Genomic DNA, 24447 nt, shown 5'->3' with positions numbered 1-24447 from the left:
AGCTTAACATTTTAACCCACCCCCTCCCAGATTTCTCTCAGGCCTGTCCGCAAATGCCACTACACTTTATTGAGTGTAATGGTCCTTGCCAGACCATCTGCAGGCTGGATTGAGAAGGCGATTGAGCCGCATCCGGCCCCCCGGGCCTTAGTTTGGGAACCCTTGAGCAAGGGAAACGACAAAATAGAAACATTCCTTATGCAAGAAATGAACTGCCCTGGTCAAGTCACATCCAGGTCAGCACAGGAAATCCCCAAAATTCCAACACTTCTGACCCATCTATTGTGCAGATGTCAATTTTGTCCAGGATACCAGCCTTTCAAAGGGGAGAAAACAGCCGGCCGAAGTCGCCTACGTCAGACAGAGAAGATCATAAGGGGAAAAGGGCATATCTCCAAGGCCATGCAGGTGAGTCAGGGTGCTCTGTCCCTAAGAACATGCACATGAAATAAGAGCCTGCCGGATTAGGCCAATGGGAGCCCATCTAGTCCAGCATCCTCTTCTCACAAATAAAGTAATATTCAATAATCCGTTAAGAGTATGATGGTAAACCGTAAAGGTAAACATCAGCAAATAATAATTAAACAGTTTGCACTTAACAGTCACAGCAAAGAATTGCTAAACTAAAAATGACGACAAGTCACAATGCCCATAAATTTATTTTTATAATATACCCTTGTCCTTGTCTTATCTCTTCCCAGCTGCTTCTGCTGTTCCCAAAGTCATGGACTGGGAAAGGTTCCTAGGGGTGGAGGGAGTGGGACAAGGCAGGTGGGAAAAGCCATTGCCGCTCTCTTTCCCCAAGCCGGTGCCCTCCAGATGTTTTAGACTACAACTCCCATGATCCCCACCCAGCACTCTGCTGGGTGCTGTGGGTCCAAACATCTGGAAGACACCGGGTTGGCTGCCCTACACGGTGCAGAACAGAAGCTGTGCAGTTGAATCCATAGATCCTATCTCTGAATCTCTCTCCCTCCTCCCTTTGCGTTGCTGCTACGATCTTAGTGCGAGGACAGGTGATGATAGGAAATGTCACTGTTATAAATGGCGAGGCTGGATTCATGCTTTATTTGTTGGCTGCTAGACGCTGCAAATATTTCATCGACCAGAGGAGCAGCCTTGCCAAGTCTGTCTCTGCAAAACAAAAGCGACACGAACCCAAGAGTCTCGGAGCACCTTTATCACAAACAGATTGATTATAACTTAAGCTTTCATGTACTAGGAGCCCGATACATCACGGGCATGAATTGTTATCATCCTAGGAAGATGCCTTATACAGTGGTACCTTGGTTCCCAAACTTAATCCGTTCTGGAAGTCCATCCCAAGACCAAAGCACTCTAAAACCAAGCCACACTTTCCCATAGAAAGTAATGCAAAATGGATTAATCCGTTCCAGACTTTTAAAAACAACCCCTAAAACAGCAATTTAACATGGATTTTACTAACAAGACCATTGATCCATAAAATGAAAGCGATAATCAATACTATAATAAATAAGAAAGTATTGTAGATGATAAAAATAAAACTTATTATTTTTTCTTAGGTGCACTGATAATAGTCATTGTTTGGATGGGGGCTTTCTGCAGTCACACAATCAATCAGTAGCTGAATTGGGTTCCACACAGTCACAAAAACGAAGCCACAAGCCATAGTTACAACAACAACGAAGTCACAAGCCACAGTCACATGTCAGTCCCATAAAACGAGGAACAAGTCGCAGTCAAGAAAACAGAAAAGCCACACACAAAAAGCACATTTCTTTTTTTTAGCAAAAATGAAAGCTCCAAATATCACCTCTGTGTTGTGTGGGTGCTTGGGACTCAACAGCCAACAGATTCAACAGGAACCCTGATTAGCAGCAGGGGACTCGATTTACAAATGGGACACACTCAAGCGGAACATGTTCGACTTCCAAGGCAAAATTCACAAACCAAAACACCTACTTCTGGGTTTGCAGCATTCTGTTTCCAAGTTGTTCATAAACTAAGCTGTTCTAAAACCAAGGTGCCACTGTATATACTGTGTCAGACCAATGGTCTATCTCGCAGAGGCGTTTTTAGGAGCGCCATTTCCACTGGGGACCCTTGAGCAGTGATGGAAGTGGAGCAAGAGCAGGCGCTGAATTTTAGCGCTGCTGAATTTTGAGAACCCAAAGTCTGCCACTGTGTCTAGCTCTGTATTGTCTACACTGGCAGGCAGCAGCTCTCGTGGGTTTCACGCAGGGGGTCCTTCTGCATGCAAAGCAGATGCTGTACTGCTGAGTGTAGAGAAATATTGAGGATTCAAATGGTTGTGTAACTTACAAAGTACAGCGTGTAGCGAAACGAAACCATTCTGGGACTGCTTTATTCTCCAAAATAAAAGTGGTTGGGTTAAATGTGTCGTGTGTGTGTGTACATGTGTGCACATGCAAAGAACAGAACAGCTTCATATACTTTAATAAGCAATTTATTATTTCCAGCATTTATATAACTCTTTCCAACAACCTCCCAGAGCAGTTTGCAGAAATGTTAAAACAAAGAAAAAAAATATACTGTACATATAAAGGGGGAAAGGGGGGAATACAGGAAAAAAACAGACATAGGAAAGCAAACAACAACAACCTGTTTTTAAACAACCAAAACACACATTCGTCCAACCTTGTGTATACATGTCTACTCATAAATGAGATCCATTCAGTTTGGTAGGGTTACTTCCAAATAACTGTACCTAAGATTGCAGGCTGAAACTCTGGACAAATAAAAAAAGGTCTTTGCTCCCAGCTGGAAAGAATTTGGGTTCGGGCTGGAGGAGACAGCTGAAATGTCAACTAGCTGAAGGGACCAGAATAACAGGCAGTTTTGACAAGCATCCTTCCTCAACCTGCTGCCCTCCGGATGCTGTTGGACTACAACGCCCATCATCCCTGAACATGGGCCATGCTGACTTGGGCTGATGGGCGTTGGAGTCCCACAACCTCTAGAGGCCATAGATTCCTGTTAAGAGTGTAGGGACAGGCCGTTTAGCTTCTCCTTGCTGCTAAAAAACGGCACTCTTTTGCATGTAACGCTGAGGCTGTGGAATCTCCCTCGCAGGTGGCCGCATCCTGAAGCTCTTCCACACCCCACATGAAAACATCGACTTCTCTTCTCTGGCCCAATCCCCGTTTGAGACAGTTTTGCAGAAATACCTCGGGAAAGGAGAATACCCAAACTTTCGGTCTGTTGCCATGTTCGAGAGCAGCTTTTTCCAGGTAAATGGAACTGCAGAGAGGTAAGCTACAATGACCTCAACTAACTCTGGAGCCCAGCATCCTATTTGCTGTGGCTCAGTGGCAGAAAACCTGCCCTGCATGCAGAAGGTCCCAGGTTCGGTCATCTCCAGGTAGGGCTGGAGAGCTGCTGCCGTCAGTGTAGACAATACTGGGCTAGATGGACAGATGGCCTGCTTCCTCTGTTCCTATAGCTTGTCAGAGCAAGTTGCAGGGAGCTGGACTGGATGACCCTTTGGGTCCCTCTCAACTCTACAGTTCTACGATTCTAGGAAAATAAAGGGAAATGAGATGTAAGAGGGAGACTACGGCACTAAGAGTGTCTCTCCTGAGAAATTATGTCAGGGCTGGTTCAGATGCAGGTCATCACAGAAGTTGCAGAGACAAGCAGAAAAGTTAGCTCTTTATTCAAGGAAACAGTGTACAAGGTAGCAATGCCTACAGACAGGACTGGCCCCTATGAAGCAGTTGCCAGGAGAGAAGGTCCTTGGCTTCTACTTCCTCTAACTCCTTCCCAGCCTCAAACTATGTGGGGTGTGTGTCTGTGTTCTTTGTTCTGCTACAAAGCCCCCCATGTCCTTGGAGACAAGGTTGAGCTTTTAATATAGTAGGAGCAGCAAGCTCTTAGGACGCTTCTGCAGCCTGTGTCCCCTCCACCTCTGCTTTATCTGCTGGATCTGAACCGCTTTCTGCACCTGACTCCTCTTGCTCACGAAAGCCTGTTGCCTCTTCAGCACCCAACGATTCCTCCCTCCCTTCCCCGTCTGACGTGTCCTCATGCCCTGGGAACTGAACTTCTTTTTTGTGGGCATGTTCAGGGTGGCAGGGCAGCATACACAATACGCAATTCAATCTGGCTTGTCCAGATTGAAATGTGTTCTGATATTTTCCTGGTAAGACCCCTTGAATCCCTCCTAAAAGAATAAAGACACCACAGTCTTATTCATAAGTAACATAAGAACTGCGGTGCCCGGAACTGGACACAGTACTTCAGACCTCACCTGGAGTACTGTGTCCAGTTCTGGGCACCACAGTTCAAGAAGGATACTGACAAGCTGGAACGTGTCCAGAAGAGGGCAACCAAAATGGTCAAAGGCCTGGAAACAATGCCTTATGAGGAACGGCTTAGGGAGCTGGGTATGTTTAGCCTGGAGAAGAGAAGGTTAAGGGGTGATATGATAGCCATGTTCAAATATATAAAAGGATGTCATATAGAGGAGGGAGAAAGGTTGTTTTCTGCTGCTCCAGAGAAGCGGACATGGAGCAATGGATTCAAACTTCAAGAAAGAAGATTCCACCTAAACATTAGGAAGAACTTCCTGACAGTAAGAGCTGTTCGGCAGTGGAATTTGCTACCAAGGAGTGTGGTGGAGTCTCCTTCTTTGGAGGTCTTTAAGCAGAGGCTTGACAGCCATATGTCAAGAATGCTTTGGTGGTGTTTCCTGCTTGGCAGGGGGTTGAACTGGATGGCCCTTGTGGTCTCTTCCAACTCTATGATTCTATGATTCAAAAAGAAAGTTTACTCACGGTCAGGCAGAGCACAGTGTGATCCCTGAAGGCAGGCTTTAGGCTTAAAGTTACAAGCATATACAAACAGGTTTTTTATACAAACCCCATATGTGGGTTGACCTAGTGACTGCAGTTAGCAGTCAGGGAAGTTTGCGGGATTCCTCATCCAGCCAGTCCCTGGCAGATCAGCCTCCTAGTCTAATCTAGGAGAGCTTCCCGCCCCGCCCCATTACCTTCTCCAACAGTTGCTCTTGATTTCTGCTACCCCAGGTGACGAAAAGGGGCCGGCAAATCTTCATGCACAACCAGTGCAACGAGGCCATCATCGGCATTGCCTCCACCAACGTCAAGCTCCCACTACCAACCCTGATGTTTATTGCTCGCCCTGTTGGTGCTGACCAAGTCTCCTCTGAGCCACACACAGACGAACCGATGCTCACCAGGCAAGTTAAGGCATCACGTCCAAGTACTGCTGTATAAATGTACAAAGGTAAAGGTAAAGGGGCCCCTGACCATTAGGTCCAATTGCGGACGACTCTGGGGTGCAGCGCTCATCTCGCTTTACTGGCCGAGGGAGCCGGCGTACAGCTTCCGGGTCATGTGGCCAGCATGACAAAGCCGCTTCTGGTGAAAGCAGCAAGCCCTAGGTTCTGTGGTTTACACCCACCCACGTCCCTAAGTGTTCAAGTTGTTGTTGTTGTTGTTGTTGGACATCCCTTTAAATAGTTGAAGATGATGTGAGAACAGCAGCTAATTTAGGGGCTGCCTGGCAGCCAAAGTGACACATTATGCTCTGTTCTCCAGCTCCTCGGTGACTCTCCTTTGCACCAGCCTTCTGGAGCAGCTACCTTACTCTGCCCAATGAAAGAGTTGGCCCTGGCTGCAGAACTGCTATGTTCAAAGCCGCACGGCTGCTTCCAACTGTGGAGCCAGAGTAGAGCCACCCTGGCTAGTTGCCAACAATAGCCCTCTCCTCTATGAATTTTTGTATTCCTCTTTGAAAGCCCTCCAAGCTGGTGGCGATCGCTGCCTCCTGTGGGAGGGAGTTCCGCAGGTTAAGTATGCGCTGCAAGAAGGGCTTTCTTTTATCTGTCTTGATAAGCTAGATGGATCGGTCCTCTTGGCTTAGGTACAAGGCAGTGGCTCCCCACAACCTTCTGCGAGCCAGTGTGGTGTAGTGGTTAAGAGCGGCAGACTCGTAATCTGGGGGACCGGGTTCGCGTCTCCGCTCCTCCACATGCAGCTGCTGGGTGACCTTGGGCTAGTCACACTTCTCTGAAGTCTCTCAGCCCCACCCACCTCACAGAGTGTTTGTTGTGGGGGAGGAAGGGAAAGGAGAATGTTAGCCGCTTTGAGACTCCTTCGGGGAGTGATAAAGCGGGATATCAAATCCAAACTCCTCTTCTCTTCTTCTTCTGCTGACTTGCCCCGAATATTATATTTTTGCATCCCCTCTGCTGCCACTGCAGGCTCATCCCTCTGAAATACGTGCGTATCTCCATTCACGACCCGGAGAAGCGGATAATCAAGATCAAGCTGATCAATGGGCGCACTTATTACCTTCGGTTTCACGCGACCAACGAGGAAGAGGAAGCCGTCTTTGACCGCTGGCTCTCCCTGGTCTACCTTCTCCAGCACCCGCCTCCCTGCTACCTGAAACCCCAGCCCAAATCCTACGCCGTGCTGGAGAACCTCAGCATTCGCATCTTCCCAAGCGACGATGAAGCTGTGAGTAGGAGCAAGACTTCGCAGGGGGGGCATTTTCGTGCCAGAATTGGGCGAGGGGAGTTGGAGGCACCCTTTGAAGCAGCACAATTAGCAAGAGAATAAAACATTAGACTCTGTCTGCTGCTGCTGTCGCTGCCAATCCTGCCAAGGTCTGGCTTTCCCAGGCCAGGTGGGGAAAGGCTTGCAAGGAATGACAATGTAAATTATTACGTTTTTCCTTTTAATTTACTCATGGTACCATAGAGGTTTTTTTAATAGGGACCCAGGTGGTGCTGTGGTTAAACCACTGAGCCTAGGGCTTGCTGATCAGAAGGTCAGCGGCTCGAATCCCCATGACAGGGTGAGCTCCTGTTGCTTGGTCCCAGCTCCTGCCAACCTAGCAGTTCGAAAGCACGTCAAAATGCAAGTAGATAAATAGGAACCGCTACAGCGGGAAGGTAAACGGCGTTTCCATGTGCTGCTCTGGTTTGCCAGAAGCGGCTTTGTCATGCTGGCCACATGACCTGGAAGCTACACGCCGGCTCCCTCGGCCAATAATGTGAGATGAGCGCGCAACCCCAGAGTCGGTCACGACTGGACCTAATGGTCAGGGGTCCCTTTACCTTTACCTTTACCATAGAGTTTTAGGGACATGAGTGGCACTGTGGGTTAAACCACAGAGCCTAGGCGGCCTTGCCGATCAGAAGGTCGGCGGTTTGAATCCCGTGACGGGATGAGCTCCTGTTGCTCGGTCCCTGCTCCTGCCCACCTAGCAGTTCGAAAGCACGTCAAAGTGCAAGTAGATAAATAGGTACCGCTCCGGATTAGTGCAAGTACTTTCAAAGTGCAAGTAGATAAATAGGTACTGTGCGCTGCTCTGGTTTTGCCAGAAGCAGCTTAGTCATGCTGGCCACATGACCCAGAAAAACTGTCTGCAGACAAACGTCGGCTCCCTCGGCCTATAAAGCGAGATGAGTGCCGCAACCCCAGAGTCGTCTGTGACTGGACCTAATGGTCAGAGGTACCTTTACCTTTACCATAGTGTTTTAGTTATGTTCTCCCTCTTCCCCTTTCATATGTCATTTTCTTGCCTTTCCTTCTCTCTTCCCTCCCTCCTTTCTTTCTTTCTTTCTTTCTTTCTTTCTTTCTTTCTTTCTTTCTTTCCTTCCTTCCTTCCTTCCTTCCTTCCTTCCTTCCTTCCTTCCTTCCTTCCTTCCTTCCTTCCTTCTGTCTTTTCTTCTTTCCTTCCTTCCTTCCTTCCTTCCTTCCTTCCTTCCTTCCTTCCTTCTGTCTTTCCTTCTTTCCTTCCTTTCTTCTTTCATTTCATTTTCTGAATGAATATGAGAGAGAGAGAGAGAGAGAGAGGCAGCTCAGTTGGTAGAGCACTAGACTCTCAGTCTCAGGGCCATGGGTTCAAGCCCCATGTCGAGCAAAAAGATTCCTGCATTGCAAGAGGCTGCACTCGGTGGCGCTCTTGGTCCCTTCCAACTCTACAATTCTTTGGTGACAAAAGCAAGCAACAATACAATAGCCAGTTGCTTGGGGGAAGTAGATGGTGCAGCTAAAGAGTTGTTTTATCATGGAGTGTTTACTGCCTTGGACTCCTGCATGAGGAATTTGAATAAACAACACATTTTTTTAAAAAAAATAATAATCTGCCCCTGCAGACTTTTCTGCTACGTCTGACTAGTTCCTGCCCTTCTCACCCTTACGCCCTGAACTCCAGGAGGTTTCTCCTCTTCCAGAGGAGCCAGAAGAGGAGGAGGAGGAGGAGAAAGAGAAGGAGAAGAAGAAAGAGGAGGTAGAGAAAAGCCCTGTTGAGAGCCGCATCATCTTTGAGGAAGAGGAGTATTCCACAGAGGAGAGGAAAGCGATAGAGGCAGAAGGACGCTTTCAATATAGCTTAAGGGACCTGTACGTGAGGGGACAGAGCAATGAGATCTACGAGAGCGTTCCCACAGTGCCAAACACACCCAAGTAAGACCAGAAGAGGACGGAACAAGGTGCCTCTAATGTTGAATCGTTACATTTCCTGTCTCTAACTCAGCCTTCCCCAACCTGGTGCCCTCCAGATGTCTTGGATTGCAACTCCCACCAGAGAGCGGGGCGCCAGGTAGAGGGAAGGCTGCTTTAACCACTTGGTCAGCTGGTCATCTATATCATCCTTTCACACAGAGGTTGGATGGCCATCTACCAAGGATTATTTAGCTGTGACTCCTGCATTGCAGAGGGTTGCACTAGAGGACCTCTGGAGTTCCCTCCAACTCTACAGTTCTAAGATTCTATTATCCACTGAAGGTTTTTAAACAGAAGACAGATGACCATCTGTCAGGGAGTCTTTAGTTATCATTGCGACATGGGGTTGGACTAGATGACCCTTGGGGGTCCCCTCCAACTCTATGGTTCTACGATGCTATTATCTTGCCCAGGTTTCTTGAGAAGGAATCAGAAATCCAGGGAATAATAAAAGTAATACAATGTTCTTGGGAAGGCTGGTAGAGAGGACCAGAGGACAGAAATTCTCCGAGGTTATTTAACGCTCTTGCGGTGGGGTTGTTGAAACAGTCTTCACCTGCAGCCAAGTTGTAGGGAGACCTTTAAAAAAAGCCCCACCCCCTTACAGAGCTGTCTTATATTTTACATCCGCCTGCTGGTAAATCGCCACCTGATAAAACCGAGTCAGTCCGCACCCAAAGGCTCTGTGGCCAATTGAATTTCAGTGTGTTCTGAGAGAGAAAAGAAAGGACTTGTTCACACAGTAACTATGGAACTCACTGCCACAAGAGGCAGTGATGGCCACCAACTTGAATGGCTTTTAGAAAAGGATTAGGCAAATTCACGGAGGAGGGTCAATGGCTACTAGCTAGGATGGCTCTGCTCTGCCTCCAATTCAGCAATGCTTCTGAATACCAGTTGCTGGAAACCACAGGAGGGGGAGGCATGCCCAAACCCCGCTTGTGTGCTTCCCATTGGAGCATCCGGTTGGCCACTGTGAGAAAAGGATGCCAGACTCAATCGGCCATTGGCCTGGTCCAGCAGGCTCTCCCTATGTTCTTATGCTTAGTAGTTTTGGGCTACATCTCCTAACCATCCCAGCCAAAGGCTGCTTTAAATATTCCCTCCCGCTACTTCATTGAGCGTTGGCTGGGGGCTTTGAGGGTTGTGATATGGACTGGAAGCTGGAGACAAAATGTGGGTTAATTCAACTCAGGCTGATCGTACACAAAGGTGCCATTGAGCCTGTTGGCGGTGTCAATCAGCAGAGCTGTCCAAGGTGCTGAAAGGTGGGCTCTCATTGCCTCCAAGCCAGAGATGCCTGGGTCACCGTCACAGCCCATCGCAATGTCTTCGCACAACGGTCTGCTGGTAAAAACATTGTGCTCACACTGACTTGTGCGGACAGGCTCTTCTCCAATTTGCTGGTTGAGCTTTTGTCAGTTTTTGGCACCCTTTGGTTTTTAGGCACTTGAGGAAGTGGAGTCTACCTGACCCGATGTGAACTGGACTCCGGGACGTTCTAGTGTGGCCAGATGGGATATCTCAGTTTCTTTCCTAGCCTCCATCATAAAATCATAGAGTTGGAAGAGACCACAAGGGCCATCCAGTCCAACCCCCTGCCAAGCAGGAAACACCATCAAAGCATTCCTGACAGATGGCTGTCAAGCCTCCGCTTAAAGACCTCCAAAGAAGGAGACTCCACCACACTCCTTGGCAGTAAATTCCACTGCCGAACAGCTCTTACTGTCAGGAAGTTCTTCCTAATGTTGAGGTGGAAGCTTCCTTCTTGTAGTTTGAATCCATTGCATCAAGAGTTGAAGGGTGCCTGGTTGCAGCAAAGAGGCAGTTCTGAATGCTTCGGGGCAGGCGAGGGAACTTCCACCCTGTGTCAGACTTAAAACCCTTCCACTTTGTGTGAGGGGAGGGAGATTAAATTTTCATCTGTATGGATGAACATACAAAAAATACCCAGGTGCAAATAGGAAAAGTAATCATAGAGACAACACACTTTACACAGAATAAGAACTGGGCTGCAATCCTAAACCAACTGACTAGGGAGCAAGCCCCATTGAGCATCTGAAAAACAAAGGAGAAACCAAGGTTGTAATTTGTAAATAACCAAGAAAGAGACTAAATGTTAGAATAATTAAATAAATTGAAGAAGTGTGCATGCACACGAAAGCTCATACCAAAATAAAAAACTTAGTTGGTCTTTAAGGCGCTACTGAAGGAATTTTTTTATTTTAAATAAATTGAATCCTGAAGGAGCGTCTCCACCCCCATCGTTCTGCCCGGACACTGAGGTCCAGCTCTGAGGGCCTTCTGGCGGTTCCCTCGTTGCGAGAAGCCAAGTTACAGGGAACCAGGCAGAGGGCCTTCTCGGTAGTGGCACCCGCCCTGTGGAACGCCCTCCCATCAGAGGTCAAAGAAAAAAACAGCTACCAGATTTTTAGAAGACATCTGAAGGCAGCCCTGTTCAGGGAGGCTTTTAATGTTTAATAGATTATTGTGTTTTATTTTCTGTTGGAAGCCGCCCAGAGTGGCTGGGGAAACCCAGCCAGATGGGCGGGGTATAAATAATAAATTATTATTATTTGATTATTATTATTTTAACATAACTAGGCTTCTGTCTATTGTTCCAATATTGTGTTAAAGGGGTTCCCAAACTTAGACAAGGAAAGTAGCCACAGCAGGGCCAGACTCAAATATGTTAATGCGTGGGAAGGATCCTACGAAGGAGGGTCCCAAAGTACCTTTAATTCATTAGAGGTTTTAAAGCAGAGGTTGGCTGGGCATTTGACAGGGATTCTTTAGCCCTGATTCCTGCCTTGCAGGGGGTTGGACTGGATGACCCTTGGGGGTCCCTTACAACTCTACAATTCTGTCATTCAATGATGCATATTGGGCTTTAAAGTTCAGCACCAGGGCCTTGAATTTAGCAGGGAAACAAAGAAAACAGCCAGCCAGGATCTCTTCAAACATCAGCGTCACACGACCCACGAGACCTTCACCAGTTAATAACTGCATTTAGGGCCCAATGGTTTTCCCAAATGATCTTCAAGAGCAGCCCCACGTAGAGTTCATTACAATGTTCTCATCTTTACCAAGGCATGTATAATGGGATAATAAACCCTTGGCGGACCATCGTCCAGCTGTCATTAATGTAACAGCTGACAACATTCGCAGATGTGGATGCTGGCAGCCTTGCAGAAATAAAATGCAAACTTAACCAGTGCTGGGGTCAGGGCATTTACTAGAAATACTTCCACTGCTATATTTTCCCAAAATCCGTGCCACACACACACACACACACCCATTTTTGGGAAAATATATTTTGTAAGTTAAAATTAGTGACATAGCAAACAATAGCAAACAATGGATTCAAACTACAAGAAAGAAGATTCCACCTAAACATTAGGAAGAACTTCCTGACAGTAAGAGCTGTTCGGCAGTGGAATTTGCTACCAAGGAGTGTGGTGGAGTCTCCTTCTTTGGAGGTCTTTAAGCAGAGGCTTGACAGGCATATGTCAAGAATGCTTTGATGGTGTTTCCTGCTTGGCAGGGGGTTGGACTGGATGGCCCTTGTGGTCTCTTCCAACTCTATGATTCTATGATTCTATGAATACAAGACTAGGCAATGGAACCGATAAATGTCAGAATAAAAATTTCAATTAACTAATTTATTAACAAAAATAGTGCAAGCATAACAAAGGGGGAGGGAGCAAAGAATCAAAAATTTGAACCATAAAAGCATCACAGCCTGGAAGGACAAAAGTACAAAGCTATAGTGCAGCTCCAAAGAAATAATAAAGTATTGACTCATGCAAATATTCCCTTTACAAATAATAAAGATTTATTTAAAAAATAAGTGTTCTCTACTTGAGAATAAAGGATCTAAATGACCCAGACGTTTGCATTTACTGGTGGCAATAGCTGCAATATCTGTATGAGAAATAAAACCATGCCATATATTTATATATCTAAAGTCTTCCCTTCAGATACATTGAGTTTAAGAAATATCTTTCTAAAAAGGGCAATTTGCCAAAGCCTTGAATACCAACAATCCAGATTATAAAGATTTTTTTAATAATAAAAAAACTTGCAACTACCGGTAATTTTTTTCAGGTGACTTTTTTATGAGGAAGGAAATTGGAAAAATTCTTGAGATATTTTTACAGCATACAGAATTAATGTAGGGTAGTATCCGGCTATGTTGTAAAGTGGACCCTTTAAAGCAGAGGTTTAAAGGGTCTTGATTAGTCAAGTGTCAGACTGTGTACACACCGTGCCTTAAAAAAAAAAAATTCAGAGCACATCCTTTCCCTCAAAGGATTCTGGGCACTGAAGTTTACCCCTCATAGAGTTGCCATTCCAAGCAACCTTTAACAAACTACAGTGCCCAGAATTCTTTGAGGGCAAAAAAAAATCTGCTTCGAATGTGCTTTAAAGGTGCAGTGTGAACTCAGACCAAGCCTTCTCTGAGAACGGCTTGGCTGGATCAAACGAAGAAAGAGATTTGGTGGCTAAGAGGCTGGGCGGCAAATTAGGGAACCCCAGGTTCAGACCTCTGTCATGAACTTTGCCTCAGGTGGGCTCAGGTGAAGCCCCCCTCTGACTCACAGACCCCCCCACCCCTGTAATATGAGGGGTCACAGTGCTTGCCTACCTTGCAGGGCCCTTGGGTGTGTGCCTGTGAAGCGCCATTAAGTGTTGTTGTTGTTATTTCTAGGGTATTGAGCTCAGAAAGTTTTACCTCTGGCAGTTCGTCAAGCAGCTTGACTCCAAAAGCTTCCAGCAAGCCTCAGCCGCCACCGCAAGTTTTCCCAGGTTTGTAGAAAAACATTCCCCACGCGTACTGCTCCTTACTCTCTGCACTTGAGAATTAACAGGAAGGACCTGTACAACTCCTGGCTGAGTCAGACCCAGCAAGCACAACGTCATTCTGTTCTCACTATGGACCAATATTAGCTCCAGGGAGATTTTCAAACTTGTCGGGGAGCCTCCGACAAGGACGCTCTTCCCTTTATCCTGGGATTTGGGTGGTCCTTGTGACTCCAGAAAGCCTCACCTGCCCTCACCCAGGCTGGGCGAGAGAATGCCTTTTGGCAAAGTGGCTAATTTCCACCCCAAATATGAAGCTGGTAGCCAGAATTGCAGCATTTTAGCCGTGCCTGCAACTAAGCTCCAGCACTAATGGAGTTTGTGGAAGGATGGTGTCCTTCTCTGGGAGCAGGTGGCAGCACCCGGTGTTCTTGGGACCCCAGGGCTCAGAAGGACCCATCTACTGGAAGCCAGCCCTGATCCTGCTGCGCTACTCTAGATAACCTCCCTGTACCAGTTGCTAGTCGGCAAAACTTGGGCCACAGTGTGCTAAGGGTGACTGTAAGAAATGCCTGCTATCAGTATGGGCTTGCCGTCAGACGTAACCCTAAGGAAGAGGGGGAATGTGGCCCTCTGGGCTTCTCTATATGGCCCTTGGAACAGTTTCCAGGCCACACCCCTCATTCCACATTTTTGCGTGGCTGGGATGTACCCTTAAATTATAGAATAATAAAATAATAGAGCTGGAAGGGACCCAGAGGATGGAGAGGGGTATGTGTGGAAACTAACCGACAGTACAAAGGAAAAATTGACAACCTTTGCTCCACCCACTTTAGCCTCTGGCTCCACCCACCACTCACATGTGGCCCTTCGGAAGTTGCCCAGAAGGGAATGCGGCCCTCAGGGTGAAAAAGGCCCTCCACCACTGCCCTAAGGGGATGGTTCTGACTTTGGGCATAAAGAATGGTGGTGTGGTAGTCTTTCAGCTCAGCCGTTGCTTCTTGACACTTCAGCAAAGTGTGGCGTAATGGTTAGAGTGTTGGACTGGAACCTGGGAGACCAGGGTTCGAATCCCCACTCAGCCATGGAACTCACTGGTTTACCTTGGGCCAGTCACCATCCCTTAGCCTCGTCTACCTCACAAGGTTGCCGTGAGGATAAAATAGGAAGGACAAACATGTATGCCACCTTGAGATCCTTGGAAGAGGAAGGTGGTATGTGAATGGAATGAATGAATGAATTGGACAAGGTCCCTGCTATTCCTCTCTTACGTAGATATGTGTGTCTGGTTTGGTCTTTTTTTGCAGTCCCGAAAAAAGAAGGAAGCAGCAGTCTTAATATTGTCACGCTCTATTCTATTGTCTCCAAAACGATTGAAAAGCAGGAAGGTGAGAAGAGAAAAAACTGAGCAGAGATGGGAAATGATCTCGGCCTGAACGTTATGGAGGAAGCAGAAAGGGAAAGCAGGGACTCAGGTAACCTTTGATGGCCCTTAGGTTTTATTGTTAACAGGAACAGACGAAGAGCTTGCTGGATTCAGGCCAGTGGGCCATCTAGTCCAGCATCCTGTTCTCACAGTGGCCATCCTGATGTTTGTGGGAAGAGAGCCCTCTCCCTTCCTTTGATTTCCAGCAACTCGTATTCAGAAGCATCCAATTTTCACTTTTTGCATCCTCGTAAGCCACTTGGGGATGCGGGTGGCGCTGTGGGTTAAATCACTGAGCATAGGGCTTGCCAATCAGAAGGTCGGTGGTTGGAATCCCCGTGACGGGGTGAGCTTCCGTTGGTCGGTCCCAGCTCCTGCCCACCTAGCAATTCGAAAGCATGTCAAAGTGCAAGTAGATAAATAGATACCTTCTGGCGGGAAGGTAAATGGCGTTTAGTGCGCTGCTCTGGTTCACCAGAAGCGGCTTAGTCATGCTGGCCACATGACCCGGAAGCTGTACGCCGGCTCCCTCGGCCAGTGAAGCAAGATAAGCGTCGCAACCCCAGAGTCGTCCGCGACTGGACCTAACGGTCAGGGGTCCCTTTACCTTTATGCCGCTTGGAAAAGACTGTCCTTAAGCAGTGTGTAAACTGTTTAAATTTAAATATATATATCAAAATTCAGTATTTTAAAAAGTTTAATTGCAGTCCCAGGAACAGGGCACATTCTGAAAACATCCCCCCAGTTGTTAAAGGCCATGCTCCTTGGCATTCAGCAAGAGCTGGTATCACAGACCCTCCAAGTGCCCCAACTTTCCAGGGACGTCCCTATTTTCATTGAAGATTCTTTTAAGTATTTAATGCTTTATTATGTTTTTATATATGTTGGAAGCCGCCCAGAGTGGCTGGGGGAACCCAGTAAGATGGGTGGGGTATAAATAGTAGGATAATCATTATGGAACGGGACGTCCCTATTTTCATCCGAGAAATGTTGGAGGGTATGGGATCGTGAACTTGCAAGAGGAGGGAGTTCCAGCACTCGGGGGCTGCCAGCTTTTAAAAGGAGGTGCCAGGGGGGGGGGATTCAGTTCTGCTTGCACTTAAAGGAAAAGGGGTCAGTGGGTCACAAAAAAATCACTACTTTTGAATTAACCTGGCTCTAGGCACATGGCAACTTGAGGAATGACACCTTTGCTTGAAAACGGAAAGCACTAAAAAGGTTAAATGCAATTAAGTAGACATTTGGTGCTTCTGTTGGAGAGGACTGCTGAATACTTATGGTTGCTTCTTGTACAATTAAGTTAAAACAGTAGAAAATTTGGGTGGAGATGGGAGAAAGCTTTCCTATTAAGGGAAATGTAGAATAATTTTCTGTTTTAACATTTTTCTTTTTCACTTCTAAGTGCCTTGAGACTCCCAAACCAGAAAGGCAGGTTAGAAATCCTCATCGTTATCATCACCATCCGGAGATAGCAGCTATTGCAGTACTACAAAACGCTTGCTGGCATTCAGACGGGTACAGATTCTTAGGCAGAAAACACTGAACGTTTGGAGCTTTCTACAACCTTGCGGTGTTTGTCCCTCTGCTATGCAAGGCGATGGACGCCTCTCTGTGTCTTGCCTAGGTGATTTCAGCCTTCAAAGCCCAAGGCTGGAGTCTGCAAGAGCCTGGATTCTGTGAGCTCAGAGGGGAGAAGACTTAAAACCTGGAAGCAAAGTTAGAAGAAGGGAGACAGAGGAAGAAGCGGAGAATCTGCAAATAAGAACTCGGGGAAGAGGGAAGGTGGAGATAGGTTTATTTTATTCTATTAAAAAGTCTGTTTTAGCTGCCATCTTAAACTCCTTTACTGTTTAAAGGCACAAAATTCTTGATTTGTGTTTGTATGGACCATGCACATTTGTTTTCTGTTCGTATTGTTGCAATGCCTTCACCCACCTATGGCCAAAGCATAGCAAACACAGCTCAGTTTTTAGCCTGGGTACTTTAAACTTTCTTTCTTTCTTTCTTTCTCTTTCTCTCTCTCTCTCTCTCTCTTTCTCTCTTTCTCTCTCTCTCTCTCTCTCACACACACACCCCTCTTTAATTAACCCGGGATTCACCTCTTTTGTAACCTCATTAGCAATCAAAGCCAATAGGTAATTGAGCTATACCTTAATTTCGAGAAAGAAGCCAGCTTGCGTTTTCCACAACATTGAGCAGAAACAGAAGACCTGACAGGTCTCCAATCTATTGTATTAGCAAGAGGGGGGGGGGTGTCCATAAGCGCACAGAGGTGCAGAATTCCACCAATTAATATTCCTGCTCGGTCAGCATTAGCTGGTGAGCGTGGGAAGGAGGCCGCCGTGGCACAATGGGAGCTCCTGGGTTCTGTTCCTTCCTCACTCGTATCTCGCAATCCATAGCAGGGAGATCCTAGAACAGGCATCCCCAAACTGCGGCCCTCCAGATGTTTTGGCCTACAACTCCCATGATCCCTAGCTAACAGGACCAGTGGTCAGGGAAGATGGGAATTGTAGTCCAAAACATCTGGAGGGCCGAAGTTTGGGGATGCCTGTCCTAGAACCTAGAATCGGAGATCTGGAAGGGGCCTGAGGGTAATCGCCTCCAACCACCCCAAAGCAGGCATCTCGACTGCAGGATTGCCAAGCACACACTGTTGGGCCATTCCATATCAAGTGGTCCAACTTTTTTACCTTGTGTCCTCCAATTTTCTTAATATTTTTGTACACTTGTCAAATGATCAAAACTAAGTTTCAATCTAAACATTTAGCAAGCTGTCAATCTGCTTTGGAACACGTTTTTAAAAGAAAAGCCTGACTAGCTTTTCAGATAACTTTTAATCATATAGCTTTCTAAAGAAATGCCTGATCTTATAGTTGGAAGTCTCATTTCTTCCGTTACATTTTACTCCAAGAAGACCCATTTATCCTAAGCAGAACCCAATAAGGCAGACATGTATGTACAAAAGATGTGACCCTATTGAGATCCTAAAATGAAATTTTGCAGGTAGATCTTAGAAATACTAAATAATGCATTTTTTGAATTTTAAAAATTATATTAATTTTTGCAACCACTTTTTAAATTTCGTAACTTAAATTTAAAATTTAAAGTAAGTCCCTCTTATGACATATCATATTAAAGCCCATGAAATTCTGAAGAGATCGGTGTTTTCAGTTTTGACATATCTCAATCCTGGGCTGAGCTTTTAAAGCATTTGTGTAGCCCGACGAGGCCAAAATCATATTTTTATTTGAAATTTCAAACACTCAAAACTAAAAAAACAGGACTGGTTAAAAAGCTAATATTTTAGATTTAAACTTAGTTTTGATCATTCAACAAGTGTACAAAATACTAATGAAATTGGATGACGTGAGGGGAAACCGGTTGGATCACTTGCTATGGAATGACCCAGTTGCAAAATGCTATGGTCGCCTTTCCATTGCACATTTGTGCAAAACCCAGTTAAAACTATTTAGTTTAATGAATTCAGCAAAATTGATGGGCTTGAGCCAGCTTTCCAAAGTCTGATAGTCCTTCACACCTCCAGCTCCCCCTGCTGCCTCCTAGTGCCCCCCAGGAATCCCTTGCCCCCCCCCCAAGAGGAGCAGTACCACCTGGCATTTCAGGACTATGACAGGAGTGCTCCCTGCCTGCCTCTCCACCCCCCCCCCACCCCCAATAAACCATTTGCAGAGGCGGGGAAATGTTTCCTACTGCCTTCGCTGAGAGGGAGCCCAACCAGGCAGAAAAGAGGAGTTTGACAGCAGTTATGAGTCCCAGATCGCCAGGCGGGCCCAGCAGCCTGGAACGGGTTGATTGCCCCGAATCAGGATCTTCCTGAGCCGGCATTCATCAAACAAGCTCTGGGAAGCACTTGAGCATGCTAGAAGGCATTTGAGTCCGTTGTATTCGGAGCGTTTTGGAGCAGAATGGGGACCATAAAACTCAATGCCACGGAAAGAGGAGAGGCGCGGAAATGACAACTCTTCGTTGTAGTTTGGGGAAAATTTATGGGTCGTTTGTGGCGCGAGATGAGGCTGCCGAGTTGGGGGCTGAATTATTGGCTATACAGGCTTATTTCTGTTGGGGACTGAATCATTTGCTACACCTTATTATTTCTTTAACTGAGCAGAACTCCAGAACTCGTTGCAAAGAAAGCAGTAGCAAGGCTTCGTTTCAGGACTGAAGGGAGGCCAGAATTTCAGGAGACAGTGCAGTTAGTCTACCCTCCCCTAATCCCGATGCACATGGGGCTAGAGGGCAGGATGTGGGAGCTATGTACTCTGTGCATGCTCAGAGGCACTGAAAAACTTTCATTACCGGTAATTATTCACATTTATGACTTCCTCACTGATTTTCCTTAAAAAAAGAAATGGACATACCATCAGCTCATATAGAACGGTGAGGCATTATGCAACAATGTTGTGCCCTCAAAGCGGTGCATCACAAATAGATCAAAGCAAAAATTAACAAATAAACAGACCTACAAGAAACGCAAAAAGCAAGCCAGAGACAACAGAGCAGGCTTTGCCAAGCTGGTGCCCTCCATATTGTGTTGGACCGCAATTCCCATCAGCCTCAACTTCAATGGGTGTCCATGAATGTTAAGAGAAGCTTTCCTCTGTCCAGATCCTTTTCAATATCCATTTTGCACTTATGCACACCCTAATCTCCCCACAGTGAGAGACGTCGCTGCACCTTTTCCCTAAATATATGCATTTTATGCTTGGGCAAATGCCTCACAAAAATCGGAGAGGTGGGAATTTCGAGAGCTGCATTTTGTCTCGCATCTTGCTTTGGGAAACACGAATCAGGAAGGTTTGCTTTAAAATGTGGCCTGAACGACTCCCATCCCTAATGCAACCCTGGACTGCTTGTCTCCCGGTGTAATTTTGCATGTGTCTACTCAGAAGTAAGTCTCACCTGAACTCAATGAGAAAGTGAGCGGAAGAGTTCAGCCTTAATCTGAAACTTCTCACCATGATATTCACACTGGCTTTACCTTTCAATGCCTGAGCAAGAAAAAAGAAAGTTAACATTTGGGTGGCTAAACACCTTCCATAGCCAATGCTCTAATACAGACAGACAGACAGACAGACAGACAGACAGACAGACAGACAGACAGACAGACAGACACACGACAGACAGACAAACTAATACCAGTGTACTGGAAGAAGCAAAGATCACCAGTGTTGAGCAATGATTCTTCAACATCAACTTCGTTGGACTGGTCATGTTGTGCGGATGCCTGATTATCGTCTTCCAAAGCAACTACTCTATTCCAAACTTAAAAATGGAAAGCGTAATGCTGGTCAACAAAAGAGGTTTAAAGACCGTCTCAAGGCAAATCTAAAAAATGGGGAAATACTTGCCTACGAGCACTCCAGTTGGAGAACAGCCTTTACCAAAGGTGTCATGGGCTTTGAAGACACTCGAACTCAGGGTGCAAGGGAGAAAACGTGCTAAGAGGAAGGCACGCTTGGAAAATCCACACCAATGTCCTCACTGTGGAAGGATGTGTGGGTCCAGAATTGGCCTCCAGAGTCACTTACAGACTCATTATTAAAACCATGTTTCTGGAAGACAAACTTACTCGGCTACGAGTGATCGCCAAAGAAGATGAGAGAATACAGAGACAGACAGGCATGTCTGCTTTCAAGCCAAGCCTCATATTTGGGAACGAGAGAACAGACACTGCCATCTGGTGGGTGAAACATTGTAGTGCGTTGTAGGAGGAAAAAAATGGGTCAACAGTTCCCTCTAGTGGATTCATGGTAGCATGACATGCACACGAAGTGTCTGAAATTTGGGGTCGAGCTGGGAAGGGAGAAAGAGCACTGGAGTCAAGCAATATCAGTAGGTGTTAAGGCAGGCATCCCCAAACTTCGGCCCTCCAGATGTTTTGGACTACAATTCCCATCTCCCCCGACCACTGGTCCTGTTAGCTAGGGATCATGAGAGTTGTAGGCCAAAACATCTGGAGGGCCGCGTTTTGGGGATGCCTGTGTTAAGGGATGGGGAGAAATTCTGTTGGGTTTGCATCTAATTCTGTTTAACTTGGACTTTCTGAAACGACGTGTGAACCGCAGCAGCTGCCTGCATCTTTTACCTCTCCATTATCTGAAGGCAGCCCTGTTTAGGGAGGCTTTTAATGTTTAATTGTTTTATTTCATTTTTCTGTTGTAAGCCGCCCAGAGTGGAAACCCAGCCAGATGGACGGGGTATAAATAATAAATTATTAGTATTATTATTATATAGCACAAGATTCACAAACTATTATTATTATTATTATTATTATTATTATTATTATTATTATTATTATTTATACCCCACCCATCTGGCTGGGCTTCCCCTGCCACTCTGGGCGGCTTCCAACAAACATTAAAATACATCAAATATCACAGATTAAAAACTTCCCTAAACAGGGCTGCCTTTAGGTATTTTCTAAATGTCAGGTACCGTAGTTGATTATCTCTCTGACCTCTGATGGGAGGGCATTCCACAGGGCGGGCGCCACTACCGAGAAGGCCCTCTGCCTGGTTCCCTGTAACTTGGCTTCTCGCAACGAGGGAACCGCCAGAAGGCCCTCGGTCCTTGACCTCAGTGTCCGGTCAGAACGATGGGGGTGGAGACGCTCCTTCAGGTATACTGGACCGAGGCCATTTAGGGCGTTAAAGGTCAGCGCCAACACTTTGAATTGTGCTCGGAAACGTACTGGGAGCCAATGTAGGTCTTTCAAGACCGGTGTTATATGGTCTCGGCGGTCGCTCCCAGTCACCAGTCTAGCTGCCACATTCTGGATTAGTTGTAGTTTCCAGGTCACCTTCAAAGGTAGCCCCACATAGAGCGCATGGCAGTAATCCAAGCGGGAGATACAAGTCGAAACAAAATATAAAAATTCCTTCCAGCAGCACCTTAGAGACCAACTACTGTAATTTGTCGTTGGTATGAGCTTTCGTGTGCATGCACACTTCTTCAGCTACACGAAAGCTCATACCAATGACAAACTTAGTTGGTCTCTAAGGTGCTACTAGAAGTAAATTTTTTATTTTGTTTCGACTACGTCAGACCAACATGGCTTACCTAACTGTAACTTAAACTACAAGTGTTATTCCAATCCTACTAATGATTTTAACTGTTCACAATGATTTTTAGGATAAATTATAAATTTCCCCCATTCCTTTTTAGAATTTTGGTCTTCCTAATTTTGGCATAATCCATCAACATAATCTGCCATTCTTCTCTGGTAGGGACTTTTATCTTCTTTCCATCTCTGGCCCAGAGCTGAATGCTCTTTTTTCAACCTTCCCCAGCTTCCTAGTCCATCGTAGAATCTCCATCATAGAATTGTAGAGTTGGTGGGGCTGCAGAAAAGTGGGAAAGAAATTGGAGTTGTGTGTACGAAGAATTTAAAAAGATGCTCAAAATTCCCCTAGAAAAAAAACCCTGAAGCGTTTCTTTTGAGCATAATTGGAAAGGACATACCACATTATTTCTATACGCAACTGCCGCAGCCAGGCTCCTACTTGCCAAAAACTGGAAAAGAAACTATATACCTACAAAGGAAGATTGATTAAATAAACTTTTTAAATTCATTGAATTGGCAAAATTAACTGCAGTAATAAGATATCATCAAACAAACCAGAAATTAAGGTCACAATGGAAACGGTTTGAAGAATACATGAGTAAACACTGTTCTAAAAACAACATGCTAATACGTTTAGACTAAATGTGTAAAGCTGACTCAGAAAACAAAATATTAGTAAAATAACAATATTAAGGATTAGAGATGAAGATTGCAATGTAAATAAGAATATTAAGGACTTGGAAATGACGTACACTGGTGAAGGAAAGTCACATAAGTGTAGTATTTATTTTTGTAATATTTTCATTTGTTTGTATTCAAGTTGTCTAAAATAAGTGAGTATATGTTTGGTTGTATGTGCATATTAAATAATAAAAGTAAAAAAGAAAGAATTGTAGAGTTGGAAGCGACCCAGAGGATCTTTTGGTCCAACCGCCTGCAATGCAGGAATACGCAGCTGTCGTTTAAAGGAATCGAAACTGCAACCATGGCATTGTCTGCACCCTGCTCTAAGAAGAAGAGTTTGGATTTGATATCCCGCTCTGTCACTACCCGAAGGAGTCTCAAAGCGGCTAACATTCTCCTTTCCCTTCCTCCCCCACAACAAACACTCTGTGAGGTGAGTGAGGCTGAGAGACTTCAGAGAAGTGTGACTAGCCCAAGGTCACCCAGCAGCTGCATGTGGAGGAGCGGGGAAGCGAACCCGGTTCCCCAGATTACGAGTCCACCGCTCTTAACCACTACACCACACTGAGCTATGGGTAAGGCCAGAAATAGGCAAATTCGGCCCTCCAGATGTTTTGGGACAACAACTCCCATCATCCCTGACACTGGTCATGTTAGCTAGGGGTGATGGGAGTTGTAGTCCCAAAACAGCTGGAGGGTCGAGTTTGCCTATGGCTGCGTAAGGCAGTGGGTGGGGGGTGGAATAGATGGCCTGGCACTACCTTTCCCCCAAAGAATCCTGGGAACTGTTGTGCATACCTGCAGAGAACTACACTTCCCAGCACCCTGAACAAAATGTTCAGTTTCTGTTAATTGGTTCTCATGGGAAACTTACAGATTCTTGCTTCACACAATTAACTCAAGGCAGTGTCAATTTACTCTTGGCAGAAAGCCAAGGTCTGCCTGGCCTGGAAACTACTCTCTGATTGGTTAATGACCAGCACTGGACTCTGTTATCTAGGAATGCTAGCACAGTTGTTTCTTGTTGGGTGTTAGGAGTAGGAGTGCTGCGTATGGTTGGAGAGAGAGAGACAGAGAGGATTTATTTTGCTTTGCTTTGTATGCAGAAACTCTGCTGGTTTTATTTTCTTTTAATAAATCCTGTAAATAGTTATTCTGCGTCTAGCCGACTAGTCATTTCCACCTCAACTAGCTTCTGCGCTGTGCAGGAAAACTCTGCTACGTTTGGGCTAAAGCCACTAGAGCTATGCCTGACACTTCAAAATTCTAAGACAAAAAGTACGGATGCAAATGCGCTTGTGATCTATCTGGGGCCAGAATAAGCGAGGGTCTTATTGAAGTACAACACACTCACACACCCAAATCAGAGGCAAAAGCAGGCTGTCCGGCCACGAGGCTCATCGCTCAAGCACCCCTGCCTCGCAAGAAACGTTGGCCCGAGGTGTGAGCCACCCAGGAGCATGTTTTTTTTATTACTTTCCTGCAAGCAAAGCCCAGGTGTTCCATCTCGGGGCGATGGTGTTTGCATTCCTATGAAGTCATAATTCATAGCAATTGAAAGGGAGGGGGAGGGAAATTCCAGTAGGGAAGCAAGCAAATGATGCGCCCGGTCCCACCCAGGCCGCACCTCACCCAACTCCATGTTTCCTTTTCCCCTCTCCCACCCTCCCTCCCTTTTTAATTTCCCTACTCAAAGCCTGCCAAGGAGGCTGGAGGCACTTTACAAAATAGAGCTCTCCATCGCCCTTCGCACTGCCAAACCTCTGAGACGGAGCGTGCAAGGCTCTGAACCCAGCTCACCCAAGCCCTGCACAGCTTCTTTGAATGGCTGCGTAAAAATCATAGAATCGCAGAGCGGGAAGGGACACCCGTGGGTCATCCAGTCCAACCCCCTTGCAATGCAGGAACAGCAGCTGAAGAATCCGACCCAATCGTCTTCCCGATCTGTTTAAAAACCTTGCCAC

General features: G+C 46.1%; 1 protein-coding gene across 1 annotated transcript; it reads left to right on the top strand.

The window, feature by feature from the left end:
- Positions 1-290: 290 nt before the first annotated feature.
- LOC148686483 (uncharacterized) lies at positions 291-14694 on the top strand. The gene is made up of 7 exons (XM_088667455.1): positions 291-408; positions 3076-3233; positions 5031-5203; positions 6230-6488; positions 8194-8444; positions 13195-13292; positions 14594-14694. The coding sequence occupies exons 1-7, from the start codon at positions 291-293 to the stop codon at positions 14692-14694; spliced, it is 1158 nt and encodes a 385-aa protein (XP_088523581.1).
- Positions 14695-24447: the final 9753 nt, after the last annotated feature.

This window comes from Zootoca vivipara, chromosome 3 (assembly GCF_965207765.1).
Source record: "Zootoca vivipara chromosome 3, rZooViv2.hap1.1, whole genome shotgun sequence".
NCBI classification, from domain to species: Eukaryota; Metazoa; Chordata; class Lepidosauria; order Squamata; family Lacertidae; genus Zootoca; species Zootoca vivipara.
The sequence above is the reverse complement of the archived record's forward strand: the minus strand, read 5'-3'. Positions and strand labels throughout refer to the sequence as shown.

Coding starts and splice junctions, on each gene's coding strand:
- LOC148686483 (XM_088667455.1), top strand. CDS start 291: ATGTCAATTTTGTCCAGGATACCAGCCTTTCAAAGGGGAGAAAACAGC. Junction 3,234..5,030: donor TCGAGAGCAGCTTTTTCCAG/GTAAATGGAACT, acceptor CTGCTACCCCAG/GTGACGAAAAGGGGCCGGCA. Junction 8,445..13,194: donor ACAGTGCCAAACACACCCAA/GTAAGACCAGAA, acceptor TGTTATTTCTAG/GGTATTGAGCTCAGAAAGTT.